At 40.9% G+C, this 18,512-nt stretch overlaps 1 protein-coding gene across 3 annotated transcripts in view; it reads left to right on the forward strand.

Moving 5' to 3' along the window:
* The window catches only part of PRKAR1B (protein kinase cAMP-dependent type I regulatory subunit beta), a 118,929-nt gene that overhangs the window by 80,903 nt on the left and 19,514 nt on the right, over positions 1-18,512 (forward strand). For all 3 annotated transcript variants that reach the window (XM_048866914.2, XM_048866913.2, XM_048866915.2), the window contains 2 exons: positions 5,179-5,239; positions 8,864-8,985. In XM_048866914.2, coding sequence (XP_048722871.1) covers positions 5,179-5,239; positions 8,864-8,985 — 183 coding nt within the window. The remainder of the gene's footprint in view (positions 1-5,178; positions 5,240-8,863; positions 8,986-18,512) is intronic.

Consider the following 18,512-nt stretch of genomic DNA (forward strand, 5'->3'; position numbering starts at 1 on the left):
GCCCTCTCCATATTAAAGATTCTTCCTTGTAAATGGGAATAGTAATCTTTTAAGTATGAGCTTGTGAATGAGGATTCTGCTTCAGAGAAGGAGGGAGAGGAGACTAAGAGGGTGGGTGGAAAGAAGCAGAAGGAGGTGGAGGGGAGAAAGAGTTAGGTATTAATCCAGAGATGGCAAAGACCATCATCATCGGATCAGCTTGTCAAGGTCCCTATCAGTGTAGAATTGTTCCCTAAAGTACATTTACTAGTGTTTTTATCTATCCCGGTTTTAAGTGTCCCAAACAATGAGACTTTCCCTACTTCCTTTGGGAAACTTTTCCATGGGCTAATAAATCTCACAGTCAGGAAGATTTTACTGATATTCATCTTAAATTACTCCTTTCTTAACTTCCTCCCATTACTCCTAATTATGCCTCCTTGTACCCTACATTGTAGTTTCTGTCCCTCCTTGGAGTTTACATCCTTTAGATATGTGTAGATCATTTTCCTTTCCTCTCCTTAAAACCCTCTTATTTGTTGATCAGCTAAACGACACATATTTAAACTGTTAATATTTCCTCACAAGCCATTCCTAAATGTTCCCTGAATTCCTTACAATTTGTCTATGTCTTTCTGGTAAGGAGGGACCCAGACAGATCACAACATTCTAGGTGTAGTTACACCAAAACCATATATGTTAAGACTATTATCTCTCTGTTCTGTGGTAGGATGTCTTTGCATATACAGATCAAAATTGTATTGGACTTGTTTTTGCTGCAGCATCACATTGCGAACTCACGTCTGACTGACCATAAATCTCTTTCAGCATTACTACTTTCCAGGTTTCTCAGTCCCATTGAATATTTGTGCCTTGGATTGCTTTCCCTAGATCTCTTAGCTGTATTTTCCAAACTGAATCTCATTTTGTTTTTTTCTACCCCGTTTCAAATCTCTCTAGGCCCCTTGGTGGTATTTCCCCATTCTGCCAGGTTTTCACAATGTTTCCCAACCTGCAGATTTCATTAGTGTGTTATTGGCTAGATAGATTTCCTAGATCATTAATGAGGAGCTTATGTAAGAGCAGGCCTAACACAGATCCCTGCAACATTCCACTTGGCACCTCTCTGATTCTCAAGTCGACAGGAAACTAATGGAAAGGTTACGGTAGTGCAAAGGATTATGATAGTGTTCATATTCTGTCTGATTTACATCAACTCTGTCAGTAATGTTTTATGGGACGCTCCAGTGCTTTCTTAAAATCCAGATATATTACCCACGACACTTTTCTTCATCCACTGGTTTTGTAATTCTACCACCCTCCTATCCCCAGTCAAACTGTGGCCAGTACCTAGGGCAGGCTACTGTACTAAATGGACAAGTTATAAAAAGCAGATGAGATGGCACAAAACAAATGGAAGAATGTGTGGAGAAGGCTGGAGATGGGAATTAAGGGAGGCAGAGAAGTAGGAAATCAAAAATTCTCTCTCTGCCTGTTTCCATGTGGTATAAAGGTCAGCAATACTGATCTGAATACCAGAACAAATAACCATGTGTTTGTGTTGTAAAAATACTGTAGTAATGTTTTCTCTAAAGTATCCCTGTGCTCCACCCAGGAGGCAGTCAAAACACAGAAAGACATCCTAAAGTAACAACAAAACATTCTGAACTAAGTTTTATGCCCATGCCTGGGCAAGTGCTTTGGAAGTGGTGAGAGGAAGCAGAAAATCTTTTCTTCTGTAATTGGACAGAGTGCAAGACCTGACGGCCAAGTAGCATTGTCTGAAGAACTCAAGACTTCCATGTGAGGGCATTGCTTTGCCCTGCTTTCCCGATGGACAGTGTGGCGGGGACAGGACAGGGGGATGTACTGGCTCTTGGACATCATAGCAATGGGGGCAGCCCTAGCGGTTTCACCAGCCAGGGTGGAAAACGTTTTTGGCTCCTCCCCACTCTCATGCCCAAATGGCAGATCAAAAATAAAAACAAAAAGCAGAGCAAACCCAATCAGCGGGGCAAAAATGGCCAGCCGATCACAGCAGAGAAACTACAACAACAATAACAAAAAGCTGAGCGGCGCAGTGGTCTGGCACCCAAAGGTGGTGCCCAGGGCGACAGCCTTTGCTCGCCCACCCCTAGAAGCAGCCCTGCATCACAACTCCCACAGCTCAGCATACTCTCTCCAGCACTCTAGCAGAGTCATGTTTTTCCAGGCACCATGAAATGGCATCCAGCTTCAGCATTAATACCTCACTGGGATTAACAGAAGCAATTCCTACATCTCAGAGCTATTGATCCAGGATGGCTGCAGACTCAGGCACATTTAGTTCATACTTTAAAGGTTTCTTTCCCAAACACATGAACTCGGCCCTCTCCACACTAGAAAAAAATTGAAACCATATTTAATAGGTGTGACGCAGGGGTGCACCTTTCCTGATAATACGGATCTCTTAAGCTGCGTATAGACTGGGTGCAGGCTTTTTAATATGTGGCAGCTAGCCTTACTCCTTTTTCATTTCCACCAATTTTGTTCCTTTGTTCTAGGTCTAGGGAAATCAGTAGGGCTTTTTGTTGCTAGAATGCATTGTTCCTTTTCTTTTGAGGAACTGCCTCCCTGGTATAGTGGGAGTCAGGAAAACTGGACTCCAATCCTAGCTCTGCCACTGGCTCTGTGTAACCTTGGGCAAGTCCATTTTCCTCTCTTTTTTCTCCTCCCTTTTGTCTGTTGTATCTATTTAGACCATAGGATCTTTGGCCTGTATGGACTGTCTCTCACCATGTTTCTATACATGACCTAGTACAAATAGAATCTCAGTCTTGATTCTGGTCTCTAGATGCTATAATAATAATAATAATAATAATAAAAAGTAATAATTAATAATAAACTTCCATTTAGTTCTCCACACCTACAATATTCCAATCAGGCTAGTTTTGTCTGAGAATTTTATAGCACTGCATTGACATTGTTATAGTCTTACAGAATCAAGAGTTTACACACATGTTTCTTAAAGAAACTGATGGCCTCTTTGCCCTCAGTGCCAGCCGGGATGTCTAGATTTCTTACCTTTCTGTCTCTTGTCTAGTTCTGTAAATACTCCAGGCTGTGGTCAGGCAGCCTTTCATGGCTTCTGATTACTGCTTCTTAAAATTCATCTGTGTCCGCAGTAATTTTAAAAGCATTTTCCACATCTGTCTCTACATGCCCTGGCCCATCGATCTAAACCACCAATCTGGTTTTCCACAGCTGTCAATTTTGCTGGTCTGGTTTCCACTCTGGATTGCAGGGAGGAGAGCAGGGAGTACACAAGGTCCAGTTTTCCATTCATTGTCTCACAGTGAGCTGTCAGGATTTGGCAAGGTTTGCAGAAACTCCTCCATTTGAAGTTTTATGCTTTTACTCTTGGCATTTCCAATGCTCCGGGGGCCTCTGAGGTAGAGAACATGGTTAGTCAGATGGAGAGGTCAGGTGAAGGTTACCATTGCTATCTCAGCATGGAGATCCTGGGAGACAAAGGATCATCAGGGGGCTATACAATTGTGAAGGATGGGAGATGGCTGCTGCTTCTGCTGTGGTGCAAAGGCACCTGGTAGAATGTGGCAGCCAGTGCTGGTCTGATGGTTCTACTCCAGTACAGAAGGAGCCTAGGAGAGGAGCAAAAATGACAATGACTGCTGCCCTGATGCACAGTGGACCCAGAAGGAGCATAATTAGCAGTTACTGCTGGTGCTGATGCTTCTGTCCCAGTGCAGAGCTGGTGTAGCAGTAGAGAGAAGGTGGCAGTAGCTGCTGGTGCTGTTATTCTGGTGCCAGATCCAAACCCTGTTGAAATCACTAGAAAGACTCTCCTTGATTTCAGTGAGTTTTGGATCAGACCTATGGGTGGGTATCGGAGGAGAGAAGTTTAGTTCTTAGTTGTATAACTGAACAGAAGTATCTGGCTCTGTTCTTTCCAGAGTTTTGTCCCAGTTTTATATTTTCACCCTTACTGGATGCTTTGACAGTGGAGATTATTATACTGCCCTTTTCTTCTCTCTTCCCAGCACCCATCAACACTCTCCCCTCATGGGAGGACAAGACAAGTGGCATTTTCTATAGCAAACACTAATATTTATTTATGGCTTATCCACCCACGGTGTGAGTAAATGTGGCCTGGGTTTCCACATTCCTCAAAAGATTAGCATGTCCTCCCTGCACTGGGCTCTGTCTTCACAGCTCTGGCTAGCAGGTGCACCTTCTACCAAGATCTTTCACACAGCTGGAAAATGGGCTTGATTCTTATACAGCTCTGCATGGTGAATAATTGTAAAGCAAGCAAATTTTGAATGATGGCAAGAACAACCTTTTTCTATAGCTTGCTCTTTGTTACCAGGGATGGGACTTGTTCTTTTAGATCACCTATGACTATACAATACAGGGAGAAGGGGTGAGATTATTAATGTGTGGGTAAAACTGCTGGGAAAGTTATGTAGGGCAGGACACCTTTTCTTATGCAAAGAGTAATCTGGGTGCAGTGCATCTTGTATTTGAAAAGTCTAGGAACATAACTGAATCTTTTTCTGATGTTCTGAAAACTCTTTATGATGGCTCCTTATAACCAGATAAAATACTACATCATCATAACTTTTTTCAATAATAACAATAGTCATTTTGTTTATTTGTATTCCATATGCACCTAGAAGGCCTAACTAGGTTGTGGCATCATTATACAAGGTGCTGTAAAGATATATATATAAAAATAACTTAAAATAATACTTAATAATAAACCCTTGGTGAGCCCTGTTGAAGCCAAGGGTGTCTGAGCGGGCAGATCAGACTGAATTAGTAATGGTTTCCTCCCATTTTTTAATTGTAAGCTCGCTACTTGTGGGCCTCATGCATAATGATATCTAAAAATTAATGGAGAAATGCAGCTGCTTTAAATTAATTGCTGAAAAGGGACCAAATTCATCCTTGGTGTCCAGTAACTCCACACAAGTCAGTGGAGTTATATGAGGGATGAATTTGATCCTTACTGACATTACTTATCAAGGATATGGCTTACCCAGACATTTTATGAAGAAAATCTTGCCGTTGGCTATTTATACTGGCTGTGTTTAAGTTTCAGAAGGAAAAAAAAATCAGAAAGAGCAGCTGGAGGAGCAAATCACAAAAATACTTTGTGTAATGTTCTGCCTTTTCTCTCTCTCTTTTTAATAACAGGGCAGCACACTGAGAAAGCGAAAGATGTATGAAGAATTCCTGAGCAAGGTCTCCATTTTAGGTCAGTTGCCCTTTGGACTTCAGTGTTCATTTTTCTGTCACACATGTTGTCTGAATACATTTTGGTCTTTGATGAGATGATGAAAGTGGCAAGTGGTTGAACAGAAGACCACACAGTATCATCTCCAGCCAAAGAAAAGCATGTAAAAAAATGCAAATGGTTCTTCTCGCTAGGACTCATTTTTCTCACCCTTACTGTGTACGAAATAGGAATTAGGTGGGTGAAGTCTTTCCTTGAAAATCTGAGTAGGCCCTTTGCTAGTAACTTTCTAAGCAGTGAAAAGAAAAGGAGTACTTGTGGTACCTTGGAGACTAGTGCCACAAGGACTCCTTTTCTTTTTGCGGATACAGACTAACACGGCTGCTACTCTGAAACCTTTCTAAGCAGTGGTGTCATAAGTGGGCAGTTGAAGAGGGATTTTTATAATATGAATGTGTTATAAAGTGCTGTTAAATCTTTCCAGCTGACAGGTGAGAAACTTTTTTTTCCTTCAGGAATGATCTTGTAGCCTCTTATATGCATTTATGTGGGCTAAACAAACTGACACCACAGATCTAAGTGGGCTTAGATTGTTTTTGTCCTGTTCTTTTATAACCCAGGTCTTACATTCTTAAAACATCTGTTTAGCTTCTTGTCCATGGATTTTGTTTCCCTTTGATTAATGTGATAGCCACGAAATTTGGACATGTTCTTGATGGCCTTCAGTAGGAAAAACAACAAACCCCTAATGCCTGACCAATCAATCACCATTAGGAGAACAATTTCTAATAAGGAGGACAGTGTTAGATGATACAGGGAGATGCTGATTCTGTGGGAAATGCATCAAATTCCCGCTTGAAGTCTATCTTTGGCTATTTTTAAAAAATATATAGATTAATATACTATATAATTGAATAAAACTCTTCATAGTTTCTATTTAAACAATTTAAGTTTGCTTATTTATGATATTCTGCTACCATTTTAGCTCGATACGAGCCTACAAAAAGATACTTAGTGAAAATGTACTTGAACTTCTCAGAAGATCTGGCGTGAGAAATTTGCAATTACGCTTGTATTCTTAGATTAATGTCAGGTAAATCACTCATTTACGTTCTCATCTTTTCCAGCAGAATGCAAAAGAGCCTTCTCCATTACTTAATTTAAGTCTTCATAAATTAGGAATGCAAATTATGCCAAATTATATGAAGTGTTTAAGGGAAAAAATCTCTGCACCTGCACTAATGAAGTACAATTACAGCAATGAGACATTTAAAAGTAATTTCAGAGATTGAAGTTATTCAGAAATGAACTCCCTTGAGCATGCAAGTTGACACTGTAATCTTATACTCAGTCCTCACTTCAGCAAAACACCCATAGATTTCAGCTCATTCACTTTAAAATGCACTATTATTTGCTGTAGGAGTTTTTCCTCAGTAAGGACTGAATGAAGACTTCAAATCTGGGCTTTATTTTCAGAAAGTTATTATACAGCATATGTAGTGCTGTGGATGCATTGAGAATTTAGCTGAAATATCTAAGAATATTTTGTGTTTGAGTAGTAGATGACAGCTGGCAAACTCAATAATCATTTGAGACATCTCAGCAATACAGTACTGATAAATCAATCCCATTTCCCACCTTAATCTAATCAGAACTCAGTAATTTATTGATATAAACATTTGATGTTTTGAATATAACTTTTCTGGGTTTGAATACTTTCTCTAACTAGTCAACTATGACATTTTAGAAGTAGTGTTTTAAAAATTGCATTCAGACTTATTTAGATTATGATGCACAGGTTCAATGTATATTTCAAAATATGAGAACATTAATATTTTGAAAACTTTCCTCTGAGGCTGTTTAAATGTGAAATCAAGATTTGATATGCAAAATTTGAAGATTACAAATCTGCATATAATCTGCTTTATCTGCATGTATAAATTTACCTCTGGAACTAAAAGAGCTTTAAACAGTTACTTAATGTAAATTCCTCTATAAAGTTTTTATTTGCAAGTACCATTAACTAATGTATTTGTAATGGTACAATCCCTTTAGACAAGAGAGAGACTTCGTGACTAGAGCTACAATTAGCTTTGAATTTTTCATAAAGCCAACTGAAGAAAAAGTTTAAAGGGACTCTTTCTTTTCATTGTTAATTACTGACTCCTTTTTTTTTTAAATCAGAAAGCCAGTTCTTCCAGTCTTTACAAAAGGGTTTTATGCATATTTTTAATTAAGCAGTACACTTTTTGAAGATTGTATTTACAATATTTTTATGGGCTATGTTTGCAAAATAAAAGTCATAAATGATATAGGAAAGTAACTTAGTATGTAATCATGGAACAAAATAATTGAAACCGTTATTTTTAAGTGCATATGAGGAAAAAAAAATCCAGAAAATGCTCAGAGTTATATGTACCAAATAACTCTGAACTTACTGCCACATAGTTTTGTTAGACCCAATACATACTTCTGATTTCTGCCACAGGTTTATTTTCATATGCCTAATTTCAGCAACAAAACTTTTCTTTTGTCCTGATGCTTCTAAACAGCTTTTTGAAAAACAGGAGAAAGCAGGGTAGAGTTCAATAAAGAATAGGCTAAATTAAGCCCTAACATCAGCAGTTGTGACTCTCGACTTCAAGTAATTCAGTAATTCATACTAAAACCTCCGTTCACCCATCGTTAGTATGGATTAATGAAGTCCTGTTGCATGCACTTTAACGATGACTAGCAAATTCTGCTTTTAAGACATATAACATTTAATTGGCCAAAATGGTTACTGAAATTAGGTTACAACCTTAAACATAACTATGCTAAAACAGCCTGATCCTGAGGCCCTCATAGCAATGGGAGTTTTTCCATTGGCTTTAATGGGACACTGATCAGATGCTTGGAACCAGGTTGTCATCTCTCGTTGTCTCCTTTGTACCACAAAGCATACACCTACACTGCAAGTGACAATGAGTCTCCGAGCCTAGGTCTACAGACTCAGGCTCAGGGGGCTTGTACCACAGCGCTAAAAACAGCCATGCAGACATTTGGGCTCAGGCTGGAGCTTGGGCTTTGAAGCCTAGGGAGGAGATGGGGGTTTCAGAGCCCAAGCTAGCAAGTCTGTACCCTCAGAAAACAGGCTGTAAATAGCCAACTGAGAATCCCCTCAGCAGGGAGGAACTCTCACCCGTGTAGCTAGCAGAACTTGCTCCTGAACTAACTTCCACTCTGATGTTGTGGGGTTCATCAGAGACAGTGAGGGAGTGGAGCTCTGCTCTGCCCTTTCGCAGCTGGGCTCATACACAGCTCGTATCGTAGGATAGCTCCGAGTCTGCTCAAATACACTGCGGGTCAGGGGCAGCACAGACCAGACCCTGGAATCAGGGAGATATAACTGTCTGTTGCTACCTAACTTTTAAAATTATTCACTTCATCTTGGGCATCAGAAATCACACAGATAGTAAATACTTCCATGTTTCCTGAACAGAGATTCAGGCAGAAGGCACCGATGAAATAAAAGTGAACTGACCACAATTTCATTATCTGCTAATATTTATTTTTAAATAGAACCAGGAGTATCAGGTTAGATGTGACTCCTGTGTCAAAGCTGGGCACTTTCGCAATAAAGCTGTATCATCTTTAATATTTTAGAATCATTGGACAAATGGGAGCGCCTTACAGTGGCGGATGCACTGGAACCTGTCCAGTTTGAAGATGGAGAAAAAATTGTTGTTCAGGGAGAGCCAGGGGATGACTTTTTCATCATCACAGAAGTAAGTGTGGCTTTCTGGCAGAATTTCCCCATGTGTGGTTATGTTCAAGCTATTGTAATGAAAAAAGTTGGCCACATTTAATCTCAGTTCATCCATTGTAAATCTGGAATAACTCCACTGAAGTCAGTAGAGTTACTCCAGAATCAACTGAGCTCAGAATCTGTACCCTTGGCTTCTAGGGGGGAAGTGTGGCAGAGGTGGAGCTGCTACGTAAGAATCTGAGAATACTGATCTGTAATGTTCTGAATACTGTATGTGGCATGGTCAGTAAGGTAGAGATACTGTATAGCTGTGCTGGGTTATTAGATTTCCTGTGTGAATGTATTGATCTAGCTGAAGAGGGGGATGCTGGCAAAACAAGCAAGAAGGCAACACAATGGCTCAAGATAATTGTGATGGGGTGTTAATCTTTTCCAGGCTAATGTGGGGTGACTGAGGTGCCGAAGGGGATAATTAACCTGATAGGCCACACCTGAGGGAGGGATTAGGCTGACAGGCAATCTCTGAGGATAGAGCCCAGCTGAGCAGGAGCAGGCAGGGCTGGTATAAGGCCAGGAAAAGAGGACAGAAGGGGCTGTACTGTGGGTTTAGAGAGGGAAAGGAGGAAGCCCCGGGGGAGAGTAGAAGCCCTGAGATCCAGGCCCTGAAGAAAGAGTTTACCTAGGAGGGTGGTGGAGCAGAAACCTGATAGAGGTGAAGTAGGAAAAGGCTTGGGGTAACCACAGCAATGTTTGGGACAGTGCAGACCTTGGCCACTGGCTCAGGGGTCCTGGAGCTGGAACTTGGAGTACAGGGAGGGCACAGGTTTCCCTACCAGACACTGGGGAAGTGGTATAGCCTTGGATTGAAGGGCTGCTGGGAGTTTGAGACCTGAGAAGGAGAAAACTATTGTGACCTGACCAGAGAGCCAAGCTATGAAGAGGGAGCAGCTGAGTCACAAAGAGAAAGCACAGCAACTCCTGGTGTGCAAGAGGGGCTGCAGCACGAACAAGAGACAGATCAGGGCAACAGACCGGGTGGAGTTACTCCCCAGACACAGCCACCCCAGCAATGAGTGAACCCTGTGACAATAAGCGTCCTCCTAACAAATGCTTGGGGGGCAATTCCAAGACACTGGCTATTAGTGGTGAAGATGGCTTCCAGGCTCCAGCCCAAAGTTCTTCAGCTGTTTTGCCATAGTGATCAAAAGGACACTGAACAGTGAAAAGGACTCTCTCTGGAGAGAAAGGGAGTGGAAGCTGAGTGTCTGCTGTCCTGGGAGACATGGAATACAGACACTGGTCTTGTGGGAGTGGCTGAAGCAGTTGGGGCCTTCCCCAGCCCTGGGCTTATGCGTCAGGGAAAGATAGGCATGTGTATAGACTATCTGTTGTTTTAAAATCTGTTTTCTCTGAAATGCTTTTGTTCTAAATAAACAGTACTTTTGCTTTAAGAAGGTGCTCCAAGAAGGAACAGAACTGCAGATACTGAACCAACCTTGGGCCTGCTGAGGTTATCACAGTCAACACCAGAGAATAGCAGCCGAAAGTCTAGTCTGAGAGTGAGAGAATCGTGGGGTTCCCCTCTCACTTCCTCCCCACCCAAGAGAGGTGCAAGCTTGAGGGCTGGGGGTGGAGGGGACACTCAAAGAGACCAGGAGGGGTCAGAGGTGCAGTTAGCCCAGCAACTGTGACAGGTGGTAGGGGTAATCCATCCCTCTGCTTTGCTTAAACCAAATCTGGGTGGCTGAGTTGCTTTCTCACTTGCTCTCACACAGGCAGTCAGACCAGTCAGGCAGCTGAGACATCCTCTGGGAAATCATCTGACACTTTCCTTCAGCTCCATCATCTCCCTTCTGCCTCACAAGCAAGCAGATGTTGATGGGTTTTTTACACACACACACACACACACACACAATGTGTCTTGGAGCAAGAAGATAACATAAAAAGGACTCAAAAATACACACACACACACAAATATAATGTGTCTTGGAGCAAGAAGATAACATAAAAAGGACTCAAAAATACAAAAACAGCTTTAGTGTGTGACCATATTCTTACAGTATTAGGAGCCCTCACTCCGTATATCCACATCAAAGAGTTTTGGCTGCATAGTTTCTATTGCTAGCTCAGGGATTGTACATGTACAAAGGTATAAACTCTACCCATTAAACCCCACTCTAGAATCATGAGGGGCCTGCAAAGAAGCATCTCAGAATTTTGTGAGGGCAGCCAGAGCTCCCATGGCAGCCAGCATGTGGCCAACAATGCATATAGTGGGTATAAAATGCCTTTTTTTCCTTTCTGTGTGGGTGCTGAAGCACTGAAGAAACTTTGGACCTGGCTTCCCCACTTTTGATGCCCACAAAATTTTGAGTGCAAGTCATTGCATCTGCAATATCAGGTAGTTAAAATGTCTAAATGACATTAATTGTGCCCACAAAAAACTATGGGTGCAAAATGGGAGGACAGATTTTAAAAATCCAGCCCATAATATATTTGTAGTTAGTAAAACAGCTTGTATGTACGCAGCATTTAGAAAATATAGCTTCTTTGTAAAACAACACAGTGTGCATTTCTACAGGTTTTCTAAAAATTTTGTGGCTCCATGGAGCAGCAAAAGGCTACAGTATTAAGTTTTCTTAGCCATCAAAACCAGTGTGGAAAATTGGCAGCCTGCTTAAGAGCTACCAAAGGCCTTTATTTTCCTCCTCTTAACGGAACAGCTGCGAAGACTTCAATGGGTAGCAAAGCACTAGCACTGCATACTCATGTACTATCTGTTCTTCTGTCCCTCCAGCCATTCATCCATTCACTCCTAGAATTTCATCTACATGTTTCTCACTTTGGAAGCTGCCAGTGTTTTTCTGCGTTAAAGAATCAAACCCCCTTACTAGTTATTTTATATAGAAGTTACACTTGTGCCTGCTTGTGCTGCTGTAGTTCTGGGTTTGTAGTTTGAACCTCATTTCACAGAGGTTTATGGCTCAGATATAAAACTTTTTTCAGGAGATGTGAGCAGAGCCATCAGGAACAAATTATTTTGCAAACTTTACTTGAAAGTGGTTTGGCTGGTTTGCAGTCCAAAAAATATTAGCTCCTTTCATATTCTTTTTTTATTTATGGCCTTACATCCAGAAATACTCTACAAACATTACCGAGTTATTTGCATGCTATTCATTTCACGTGCAACTGAAATGCAGTCACTTTTGGGGTGTGATATGGCAGTTGTTTAACAGTACACAGTGACACTATGCAGAAGCAATTTTAGACTGATTTTTTATTCCATATTATAATAACGCAAAGTGAAAATGAGTCAACAATGTGATGCAGTTGCAAAAAAGGTTAATATCATTCTGGAATATTTTAATAGGAGTATTGTATACAAGACAGTGGAGATGATTATCCCACTCTACTCGGCGGCGATAGGGCCTCAGCTGTGTCCAGTTCTGGGCACCACATTTTAGGATCGATGTGGACAAGCTAGAGAGTCCATTGAAGACAAATGAAAAGGATAAAAGATTTAGAAAACTTGACCTACGGGGAAAGGTAAAAACAACTGGGCATGTTTAGTCTTGAGAAAAGAAGGCTGATGGGGGACCAGATAATCTTCAAATATGTTAAGGACTGTTTTAAAGAGGATGTGGATTGATTGTTCTTCATGTCCACTGAAGGTAGGACAAGAAGTGATGGGCCTAATCTGCAGCAAGTGAGATTTAGGAAATATTAGGAGATATTAGGAAAAACTTTCTAACTATAAGGGTTGGTAAGCTCTGGAATAGGCTTCCAAGGGAGATTATGAAATCCCCATCATTGGAGGTTTTTAAAAAAAGGTTGGATAAACACCTGTCATAGACATCTAGGTTTACTTGGTCCTGCCTTGGCACAGGGACGGAACTTGATGATGTCTCGAGGTCCCTTCCAGCCCTACATTTCTGTGATTATTATGTACAATAGGTGTTTACTTAGAAAAGGCAATGGCCCAGCTTCTGAAGCTTTGAAACAATCACAGGGACTTCTGGGATTGATGTCCCAAAGGGCGTCTCCAAGTTTATATAGTTTTGTAGCTCCACCGTGTAAGGTTCCCTAGGGTGTCAGACCTACCACAGATTTTAAATAGTTGGCATCATAGTTTTTGTTAACCTGCTATATAAACCACTCATGTTTTGTTAACCTTCATTGTTGCTTTCCTCTATAACATTACTTTGAGGTGCTAACATTCCAACCATGTTGGCTCTTCACAGGAACATTCCTGGTACAAGGGGTAGCACCCTGTGGCGGATTAAAGATTTTGCCGCCCGAAACAGCTTCGTGAAGGAGGGGGGAAAAGGGGGGAATGTGGCACGATCAGGAGAGGAGGCGGGGCCGGGACGGGGATTTGGGGAAGGGGTGCAGTTGGGCCGGGGCCGGGGGAAGCAGCCTCTGGCTATTATAAATTTGCCACCCCTGCAAATTTGCCACCCTAGGCCTAGGCCTTGTCGGCCTAGGCGTTAATACACCGCTGGTAGCATCTGACATGATTTGTCCAAAGAAATGTATACATTAAGGAGCGCTCAAATGGTAACTTGAATTTTTGATTAGGCAAGTTAGTATGTTATGCCTCTTACACTTGACTTTCAAACTGTTTTCTGATGCTTTTGGTTTGGCAATCATCTGTGTTGATTTTTGTGGCCAGTTATAATTATATGTTTATTTAGCTGTGAGTTTGCAGCCCTGTTTTGATTCCAGGAAATAATAATGTTGTTCTGTAAACTATTGTATAGTGTCTGCCTGATACAATACCAACTGTTCAATATGAAGATGAAGATATTATTGAGTTGGTTGGATTTTCATTTGTTGTAATAACCAATTTGCAGCACCTAGATATGGTATCTATGACAAATAAATGAATAAAACCAATAGATTATTTTGTGACACTATAGATAGTATTTGTTACAAAACAATTCAAATGTCTTGTGGTTCAGTGCAGCTATAACTTTCTATTTCAAATATACAAATACCCATACATGCAGTTATTGGAAATACATGCTTTTGTGCTTTTTTATTTAACCCAATATCTATGGCAACTTTCCTCCAAGGATCTCCACACACTTTAAAAGATTGATTAAACCTCACAACAACACTACGAAGTAGATAACCGTTATTCCCATGTTACAGGTGGGTGACCTGAGTCACAGAGAGGTTAAGGACAGTGTCCATTAATTGAGAGTACCTCCATTTTTTCCTGAAATGCTGAGTATCCACCGCTCCTACTGACTTCAGCTGGAGATATCGGTCCTCAGCACCTCTGCAAATGTCTCAGACTGGATGCCAAAAAAAGGGTAGTAACTAAATTAGTGCCCACTTGTGAAAAACTGGGCCTAAATGCTTTGGGTCAAAGTGAGTCAGTGGCTAAGGAAGGACCAGAACTCAGGATTCCTTTCTCCCACTCTACTTACATGGCCCCACCCTGTCGACATACGGCACTTCAGTTTTCTAACTCCTTCTGGCCTTTTCTCTGTTCCTGAAGGGGCAAGGTATGTGGTGCCCTCCAAAACCAGTGCATGTGTGCAAATTTGCTAATAATTAACTGTCTGGCCTTCCTCCTACAATCAAAACTTTCACACTCCAGAATGATCAGAAAAGCAACCACAAAGTAAACGATGAATAATTTTCTGCTGGCAGCATACGGTGGTGGAGTCCATCTTTCTCTTAACAGGCACATTGAGTATTTTTGCCACCTGGAATAATCTCCACTGCCTTGAATTTGTTCACTTACCCTGCTAGTACTTTAGTGCTCTTGCCACACAATCCTTTGGCTTATTTTATTACTTACATTGTCAGTGCTCAAGCTGCAGTTCAGGAAAGCATCCCTTATTATGCATTACAGTATTTAGCATTCCTAAGCACGTGTTCAAGTCCCATTTGAAATCAAAATCAAGCACTTTTAAGTGCTTTCGTGAACAGGGATGGCCTATGCAGGCATTTAAGTGCTTTCCAGAATGATAGGCATGATCATTAAAAAGATTTATTAAAATAATACATATCTACACTGGCACACTATGTCATACACCAGATAAAGATGAGCATAGGGTGCCGATTTCTTCCCTTAGTTATACCTGTGCAACTCTGCTAACTCCAGCGGGATTGCACTGATGGGAAAGAGGGCAGAATGTTGCTCCAGAAGTGAGAGAGACTTTAGTTTTACTTTCTGCACTAATAATTTTTAGCTTCCTTTGAGATCTATGGAAGAAGAGGGCCACAAAAGTGCTAAGCATCGTCATCCATACTTTGCAGAAGAGGAAACAATAATTTATATTCTGGTATGCCCCAGAGGCTTCAACTAGTCGGGACTCTGTTGTGTTAGGCCCTGTCCCAAGGAGGGGTTCACATGACTTTGATGTGTCTACACAAACATTTAGTTCGTGGCCAGCTGCACTAGTGTGCTGCACAATGAGTCTCTGTGTGGACGCTGCTGACATGCTCTAACAGTTCCTTCGTGCACTTTGATCTATCCTGCCTTGAAATAGGAGTAGATCAAACATATATTAAGGAACTGTTAGTGCACTTCAGCGGGCTCCACCCAGACACTCTTGTGCGGCAGGCTAGTGCAGGATAGGTTCACATCCCAGCTTGCTGTGAACTAAATGTTCGTGTAGACAAGCCCTAACTTGCACAAAGTCAATGTCACAACCATGATAAAAACCCTGGCCCACATCTAATACATCTATCCTCATTGTCTGCCAGATGAGTAGTGTAGCCCCTCTCTGTCCCCATTCCATTATATGCAAAACTGAGGTAATGATACTATTAACAAAAAAACCATACTCATTTAAGACGTCCATAGTCACATGCACTGGAGGTAGGAAAGTATCATTAGCCCCATTTTGCAGATGGGGAAACAGACACAGAGCATGTATGTATGCTTGTGTCTGTCTGTCTGTCTATCTGTCTTTCTCTCTCTAGTGGTAAATATATCCTCTGGATTCCAGGACAATTAAGGTTCTTCCACCCTAAATTTTCATAAACACCCATATGATGTCTTCCTGCATTAGCATGGGCTCCTCATTTTTCATGTAACTCTACAATCAGCAGCAGACACCATCAAGACTTGTCTCAATTTAAATATCTAGTGGCTAAGAAAATTGTTTTTCAGATGTAAATTTTTTTTACCTTCTGTACCATACTTCATAATTTAAAGATACAAGAAATCAGTAGTGACTTTATCCTTTAATAGCAATGAAATAACTATTGGCCCCAGATTTATTTACTACTAAGTTGAAACTGTAAAAAAAAATCAAAACGGCAGGCTCTGTATTTTCAGACATTTACAGATCTTGTTTTCCACTACGCTTTTCACACAACAAACTCAGGCTTTCTCAGCCTAGACAGATGTGGAATGTATCTGTTGGATTCCAAGGTCATGGAATTATCCCATATGAGATTCCTGGCACAGAGGTGCAAAACTTTAAGCACCATGCAGCAATTGTTACCATAAAAGAATTATATTTTGGCAAGTGTAACTCATAACAGATGTACAGTTTCTAACAAATAAATTTGCACTTGTATCATAAACTACCGAACACTAGGAAGGCTTTATTCATTTGACTTCATATAAAGCAAGTATTTTTAACTACTATTTTAAAGGAGGAGCCTGCTAAGTTAAAACTCCAGTAAAAAAATGTAAATCTAAATAAAATGTCATTCAAATGGGGCCTGATTCAGCTCCCACTGAGTTCAATTAGTGCTTTGCCATTAACTTCAGTGGGAGCGGGATCAGGGTCATGGTACCAAGGAAAGGACTGTTATAGTTGTCTGCTATTCAGGCCACTGGAAAAGTTAACAGACAACAGAAGTGAGAGAGGAAGTAGTTTTCATAAGCTGTTCTGTACATTCAGCCCAAAACTTGGCTCAGTGGTGCAGTACCTAAAAGAAAGTTTTTCTGATTCAGCTGCCAGAAAATGCTAGGGTCCACAGCTGCGAAGTACTATGCTGTGTCTTTCAGCTCCCACCATTCCCTATATCAGATCCTTTGGGTCCACTTATCGTTACTAAGCACCACATACGGCATAGAGTTATGTCATGGAACTGCCCTGAGTATGCTCAGAATGTCCTCTGATTTCAGTTGCATATTGAGAGCTTATCATGTCTGGTTGGTAACTGAGCTGCTGCCATATGCCTGTGGCAGTCCTTAAAGCTTGGAAAGGCTTAAGGAACATATACCTACCCACAGAAAAAGATGCATCAGGAGAAGATAGTGAACGGTTTAGGGTGATGCCAAATTATAGTCATGTAGGACAACTTACTGGAGCTCTCTGCATGGGCTCTCTTCTATCTCCCAACCGTGCTGAGTACTCTTAGGCACAAGAAATAAAACTGTGTGCATTATGCAGCTTGACATATGATAAAGTTCAAGGAAAACTGGATAATATGATATTAGATGTAATAATGAGCAGTTTCATATTGGATGGTAGTTTTAAAATCCAATATAAGTGTCATCCATTTAATTATAGTAGCTTTTGATAAGTAAAAGAGAGATGGTATGATACTGACCTCCTTTGTAAAGCCCTCTGAGATCTACTGATGAAAAGCTCTATATAAGAGTGAGGTATTATCATTATTATTAATTATTAATTATGAATTATTATTATTCTCATCTTACTGCTAAGAAAAGGAGATGATGTCAGGTCTCCTGGGTTCGAGTCTCAGCTCTGCCAGTAATTCACAGTTTGGACAAATTTTAACATCCCCGCGTCTCTATCCCTATTTTATAGATCAGAGAACAATAAATCTGACAGCACTTTACAAAGGTTGGTGAAAGATGCTCTTTAAGTACCAAGTATTATTATTACTATGAAAACCAGGCAAATGAGAAATTGCATAATTGCAAGTGGGTCCTAAACAAGGAATGAACAGAAATGATTTGTCTACCGTGTAAAGGCTTTTGAAAATGAATGCATACAGCAGTATGCTTAAGTGGGAGAACTGATGTGACAGAATGGATATGTAGAACTGTGTTTGGACAATTGTCTTGGAGCACAGCTATAATTATCATGGGGACCATTCCCATTGACTTGGACATTTCAATCAGGGCCACGGTTTGATGCTTCTGTCTGGGCAGTGGCATGCTGTGAACAATCATGACCGCTGAAAAGTGTTTGAGATTAGAACTCTGTAGGGTGAAAGCGCTGTTTCTTAACACAGCTGTAACACTCTTTGTGCCTAGACTCTATATGGTTGCAAACCATGTTCAAACCATGGTTAGATTGAACAAGGTTTGCACCTTGGTTAAAAACACTAACATGGAGGGACCCTATATAGTAGGAGTTAAGGGGGACTCAGCCCCTTGCAGGATTAGGCCTTTTTGTGGTAAATGTAGGCTTGTGTATTATTGCAAAACAGGCTTTTGAAGATTTATGGTGTAAAAGCTGTTTAACAAAAAAGAAAAAGAAAAATAATGGTCCAATTGTTTCCTGCTTTAAATTGTTACACTTTGACACTATAACCTGAAAGAGATCCCTTTGGCACATACCCCTACAACAAGCAGGAGAACTACAAAGTAAACCTCTT

This window comes from Caretta caretta, chromosome 10 (genome assembly GCF_965140235.1).
Source record: "Caretta caretta isolate rCarCar2 chromosome 10, rCarCar1.hap1, whole genome shotgun sequence".
NCBI classification, from domain to species: Eukaryota; Metazoa; Chordata; order Testudines; family Cheloniidae; genus Caretta; species Caretta caretta.